The sequence below is a fragment of the Syngnathus leptorhynchus genome, chromosome 5 (assembly GCF_054491065.1).
Source record: "Syngnathus leptorhynchus isolate UIUO chromosome 5, UIUO_Slep, whole genome shotgun sequence".
Lineage (NCBI taxonomy): Eukaryota > Metazoa > Chordata > Actinopteri > Syngnathiformes > Syngnathidae > Syngnathus > Syngnathus leptorhynchus.
In genome coordinates this window covers 12,353,543-12,359,745 of record NC_141199.1, presented here as the reverse complement: position 1 = coordinate 12,359,745, position 6,203 = coordinate 12,353,543, and the positions used below count along the sequence as shown (strand labels likewise).

At 41.0% G+C, this 6,203-nt stretch overlaps 1 protein-coding gene across 1 annotated transcript; it reads left to right on the top strand.

Annotated features, from left to right (window-relative positions):
- Nucleotides 1-167: 167 nt before the first annotated feature.
- On the top strand, nucleotides 168-6,107 carry pgm2 (phosphoglucomutase 2). The gene is made up of 13 exons (XM_085913052.1): nucleotides 168-527; nucleotides 1,600-1,767; nucleotides 2,079-2,270; nucleotides 2,376-2,459; nucleotides 2,524-2,717; nucleotides 2,848-3,037; nucleotides 3,112-3,209; nucleotides 3,404-3,584; nucleotides 3,657-3,750; nucleotides 4,462-4,591; nucleotides 4,793-4,985; nucleotides 5,477-5,610; nucleotides 5,689-6,107. Exons 1-13 carry the CDS (start codon nucleotides 453-455, stop codon nucleotides 5,789-5,791), a joined length of 1,836 nt encoding a protein of 611 aa, XP_085769178.1. The 5' UTR covers nucleotides 168-452; the 3' UTR covers nucleotides 5,792-6,107.
- Nucleotides 6,108-6,203: the final 96 nt, after the last annotated feature.

Genomic DNA, 6,203 nt, shown 5'->3' with positions numbered 1-6,203 from the left:
CCAGTCATCATTATTTTGGAGAACTTGTTCCCGACATGAAGCTTCGATCGTCCATATTACCATTTTTATTCAAGCAATTGAAGGCAACACACGAGAAACACGTGACGTGTTCACTCATTAAACTCGTCATAGATTGTACATTGGCTTACCCTGACTTTCGTAAACGCAACGCAAACAGTGAAAGTACAATAAAATTAATGTAACATTAAAGGCAGTGAATTGCCATGTACCTAAATTAATTCTGGCATTTTAAAAAGAGGTCAAATCTTGTTCCATATGGCGTATCTCGCTGATCAAAAACCAGCAAACAGCGAGTTTTCCCACGCAACATGAATGCAGCAGGTTCTGCCCTACGAGCTTCGCTAGCGTAAGTGGTACGACTCAGTGGGCTCTTCAGCATCGGATGGCAATTACACTTTGAAACATCCTCAGTCATCAGCCACAGCAGCAACATGGATAAGGGCTTTTCCAAAACCGGTGACACTCAACTGGACCAGGCTGTCACACAATGGCTGCAGTACGACAAGGTAAAGATGACAGCTAAGATGTTAGCTTGTTAGCAACCAGGGAAAGTTGGGACTTTCTCCCACATTTCTTACACTGGTATTAAGTCAGCTGTATTTGACACATTATTGAAATGTTCTTTTTTTAATGAGATATTCCACATTGGAAGAACGTGGATCGGTAACGAAATGGACTCTTTGTACCCATATAAAGGTAAAGAGTGTACTCTGACCCGGGCACTTGATCAGCTTCGGCCATTAATTTTAATACTTACTATGACAGAACAAGAACTGTATGTATGAGGAAGTTTACCTTCACAAAGACATGTGCACTTACTGTTTTAAAGACATTTATTTTAGAGGTATAAAATGCATGTTGGACATTGAACCACAATATTTTTTTGTAATTCATTATTATTAGATTATTTTAGTTTTAATATTTTAGTATCCTAATAGTTGATCAACGTTCAGGTTTTGTTACAATTTTTTCTTTCATTGCCATTCATGAACAAAAACTGTCTTCTTACAGATACGAAGGACAGGAATTTTCATGGGATGGTTTACACACTGTGTAATACATATAACGTGCAAGCAAGCATGTGGCCAACAAACAGTCATTCATTCCTTCTAATTGACAAGGGATGACACTAATCAGGTTGGAAAATGGATACAGACTTCTCAGACTTAAGCTCGGTTGTCTGTCTGCAAGTCTGCAACTAATGATTATTTTGATAATGAATTATTTTTTCAATTAATGGATTAAGTTAGAGAGACTAAAAAAGGGAAACAAAAAGAATAACATCCCTTAATTAAATTACTGGACATTTCAAATTGACAGTGCAGAAAAAGTGCACAAATGTTGCTGCATAAACATATCAGAGCTTTTAAAATAATAAATTGTGATTTTAAAAAAGAGTAAAAGTGGAGCTCTACTTAGAATAGACTGGACCTATACATAAAATCATACAAATGTATGCCATACTAAATCTCTTATTTCATATACATATGAAAGTGTAAATATGCTCAAGTGTTGTTGTGAAACAAAATACGTATGCTAATAATGGTTGATTTTTTTATGTGTGTTTTCACATCCCAGAATCCAAACACCAAGTCAGCGGTGGAGAAACTTTTGAAAGACGGCGCCATAGAAACGCTCAAGAAATGTTTCTCATCCAGGATGGAGTTTGGTACGGCAGGTTTGAGGGCTGCTATGGGACCCGGCATAGCCTGTATGAACGACCTCACTGTCATCCAGACTACACAGGTTGGTTAATAGATAAATACCTAACGGATACACAAACACGTGATGTTTGTTTTTCTACAATCCATCTCAAGAACAAATTCCATGTGAACGCTCGGTAGAGGGTGTGTTTATGAGGTCCGGTGTTTTGTAAGGGTTGATTAATTAGGCACTGCGAAAGTGCTGATTTTGATTTCAAGACATATGAGTGAAAAGATCTGTTGTACCATGCAAGATGAAGAATTTGATTCTAAATCAGCATTTACTGGTAAAATGCGAGCGCAGTCATCCTGCCCACTCGGATTGAGCTCATTCCCTTTGTTCTTACTCGACAGGGTTTCTGTCGCTACCTAGAAGAACATTTTGGCAACCTCAAGGAGCGAGGAGTGGTGATCGGCTACGATGCCCGAGCTCACCCTCCCAGCGGGGGCAGCAGCAAACAATTCGCCCGTCTTGCTGCAGCTGTGTTCATCAGCCGAGGGGTTCCTGTGCACCTCTTCTCTGACATCACCCCTACTCCATTTGTGGTAACACGCTGTTTGCTTTAACTCAATGTTCTCTCTGCATCTAATGAGATGCTTAATCCAGTTTAAGAACCCCAGGTTGATCTTTCTTGGCGTCCTCGTTTTCAGCCTTTCACAGTTTTACACCTCGGTCTGTGTGCTGGCATCATGGTGACGGCCTCACACAACCCCAAACAAGACAACGGCTACAAGGTAACACTATATTTGATTTGGTTTTGTGAATTTGCTTAATTTCCTATCTTCTGCTCTTATTTAGGTATACTGGGACAATGGTGCCCAGATTGTGTCCCCTCACGACAAAGGCATCTCCAAGGCCATAGCGGAGAATCTGGAGCCTTGGTCAGAGTCCTGGAATACAGAGGGAGCCCTGAAGAGCCCTCTGCTCAAAGACCCTTATAAGGACATCCACACTAGCTATTTCAAAGCCATTCAGAAACACTGCCACCACAGGTAACCACAAACAAGAGGACTTATATTTCTAAAAACTGAAAGCAAAAAGTTGTCTGCATTGGTTGCATTTCAACTTGCATACTACTACGCCACGCTACATTAACACATTCAAATCTCTTTCTTCTTCCAGGGAAATAAACAAGAGTTCCGAGGTGAAAATCGTCCATACGTCCGTGCACGGTGTTGGCCACACGTTTGTGCAGTCGGCTTTCGAGGCCTTTGACCTTCACCCGCCTTACGCTGTGACAGAACAGAAAGACCCGGACCCTGAGTTCCCCACTGTCATATACCCCAATCCTGAAGAGGGAGAGGGAGTTCTGGTGCGTTCAGAACACGGACGTATGCGGACAATCGTCTTTTGTAAGTGTGGTGAGTTAGTGTATGTGTTTTGCAGACCCTCTCCTTTGCTTTGGCTGAGACGGAAGGGGCCACTGTGGTGTTGGCCAATGACCCGGATGCTGATCGGCTGGCTGTCGCCGAGAGGCAGGAGAGGTGTTTTTATATTTTATGTTTAAATACAGTTTATATTGAGCGTATGAGTCAGCTGGGAGAACCACCTGCTTCCCCTGAACAGGATAAATGGTGTCGAAAATGGATACATTACAACGTAACATCTTCACTTAGGCGATATCGTAATGGAAATATTTCTTTCCTCATGGCCATACGGTCTTCTTCCTGTTTCCAAGTGGACGCTGGCGAGTGTTTAGCGGCAATGAGCTAGGAGCATTACTTGGCTGGTGGATGATCCACTGCTGGAAAGCACAAAGCCCCGATAGCGGCGCTGTGAAAAACGTCTACATGTTGGCCAGCACTGTTTCATCCAAGATTCTACGTGCCATTGCGCTCAAGGAAGGCTTCCACTTTGAGGTAACAGATTTGCCGCTGGGTATGTCCTTAAACGCAAAAATACTGAGTAAATTGTGGCGACTTTCCGAATAGGAAACACTGACAGGCTTCAAATGGATGGGAAACAGAGCGAGAGAACTTTTGGATGGAGGCAAGACCGTTCTGTTTGCCTTTGAGGAGGCCATCGGTAAACACAAACACGCACACCATTAGCCTAATAGCATAATTGCCAAATGAGGAAAACCAAACTGAACAAATAAGAAGAGTGCACTTGCTTTGATTAAAACCCTTCCGGATTACCATGACTGAGAAGCTACAGTATGCAGACACGAAGAAAAAGCATCGTTTTTAGCAATCACATAGGTACTTTATGTTGATATGGTGATGGTAGGTTAAAAATGACTTTGGCAGTTATCCTATTAGGGTAACGATATAATAGAAGGGGATATCATGAGTCTGTCTTTGTGGTGTTCAATTACGTTAATTCTAATTATGCCGCAAGCTGGTTTTATTTGTGTCCTCATACGTTTCCATGTGATTTAGATTCAATACAAGTGATTTAAAGATCTCCTTTGAACGCCCATGTTATCCCTTTACACGTAATGAAGGGGAAATGAGCATAAAAAAAAGTTGTTTTTTTAACAGTCAATCATGTTAAACCCATCACAAAAGATGAAAACTTGTTCAACCATTGACAAGTGTAAAAGAAAAAAAATCTCTTTTACAACAATTACTTTTAGTTTCCCAGCGACCCTGAATAGACAATGAATGGATCATCTGTTGATCAAACTGAATACGTCTGTGCCAGCACATTGTGTATCGTTTTGGATGTCAAAGCAGCAAGAGTCATCAAATTGCATGGCATGACACATTGTGTATGCCTGCGTATTTGTTCCAGGGTACATGTGTAGTCCCTCAGTGTTGGACAAAGATGGAGTGAGTGCAGCTGCAATAGCAGGAGAGATGGTCTCCTACTTGGCTGCTGAACGAAAGAGTCTCTCTCAGCAACTCACAGCCATCTATAAAGAGTAAGATTACCCAGTTACACGATGAATATTACCTCTACTATGCACTGCTGCCAGAGTAGCTTCACAAGGAAACTAATCAATTTCCATTCATTGAAAAATGGAACCTAAACTGTGAAAGGCATTTGATTTTTGCAATGTGCACTACCTCCGGATTAAATAACACTTCAAATTGAAAGTTTTCCCTTTCTCGCTCTTTCTCAGGTATGGCTACCACTACAGTAAGAACTCCTACTTCATCTGCCACGACCAGAATGTGATCCGTAGTTTGTTTGAGCGCCTGCGCAACTATGACGGCGGCAAGGACTCCTACCCAAGCAAATGTGGTCGCTTCTCCATCACTTCCGTCCGCGACCTGACCACTGGCTACGACAGCAACCAACCTGATAACAAGGCTGTACGTACCAAACTGTTTTTTTTTTGTCCTCCCCAAAACCCATGCATGTATCAACATGATGTAAGCATCTAGACAAACAGTCAGACTTGCTATGGAATGGCACACACAAGTGTTTCCCAACTTTTCAAAAGCCAAGGCAAATGTTTACTTTAGAAAAATGGAATGGCACAACACCAAAAATTTAAAAAAGGAAGGTTATGTCCAAAAACATGGTCTCATCTCAATGGTCTTTACAAATGTAATTACTTATTGCCAAATTTATGCCTGTTTTATTTTATACACGTTTTGTTCTACAAATGGCAACCCCTTGATACACCGGTTCATTTTTGCAAGTGTTCAAATTGGATGAGAAGAAGTAGTCACAGTGTTATCAGTAGGTTAAAGGGTTGCAGAAAGGCAAATATACAAATATAGACCCCACCCTACTTATCTTCTTCCTGTTTTTTTGCTCCTTCACTGTTTATCCACTGCCACATTCTTCTGGTCCCCAGATTCTTCCCACCTCCCGTTCCAGTCAGATGATCACATTCACCTTCTCCAATGGGGGCGTGGCCACCATGAGAACCAGCGGCACAGAGCCCAAAATCAAATATTACACTGAGTTGTGCGCAGCACCCGGTAACAGGTACAAAAGCACAATTGCGGTAAATTAATGTCAGAAAAAATGTACTCATTCTGACATAATGGCGCTTTTTGTTGACAGTGATTTGGAGCACATGAAGAAGGAACTGGACCAGCTGGTTGATGCCATCATTGAAAACTTCTTTGAGCCACAGAAGAACAAACTGCAACCAAAGCCAAAATAGAAGTCGTATTGTTGAACCACATAATGTTTTGTCTGTCTTAATTACAAATAGGCATCATACAGAGTAGGGGACCAGTAGCAACAGCATTAAATCACATCCAAAGCAATGTTCTCTTAAAACATAATTAAGGAGATTATTTTTTAACACACTGCCACTCGAGTCTTTATTTTCTTATTGCAAATGGGTTGTAGAACTTTTTGGTTTGTTGTCAAACTGTCTTGATATACAAAGTACATTTTGAGCTATTACGATGTGTTGTGAAGTTGCTCATTCCTATTTTCTGTGAGGTATGTGGTAATAAACATTTTCATTCCTGGTTTATTTGAGCTTTCTTTAACACAATTAACTTATAACATCATTTGTTCACATGCAGACAATTCATCTGAACTTTCTTTAGAGCAGTAAATATGTG

Coding starts and splice junctions, on each gene's coding strand:
- pgm2 (XM_085913052.1), top strand. CDS start 453: ATGGATAAGGGCTTTTCCAAAACCGGTGACACTCAACTGGACCAGGCT. Junction 3,210..3,403: donor GTCGCCGAGAGGCAGGAGAG/GTGTTTTTATAT, acceptor CCTGTTTCCAAG/TGGACGCTGGCGAGTGTTTA. Junction 3,585..3,656: donor AGGAAGGCTTCCACTTTGAG/GTAACAGATTTG, acceptor CTTTCCGAATAG/GAAACACTGACAGGCTTCAA.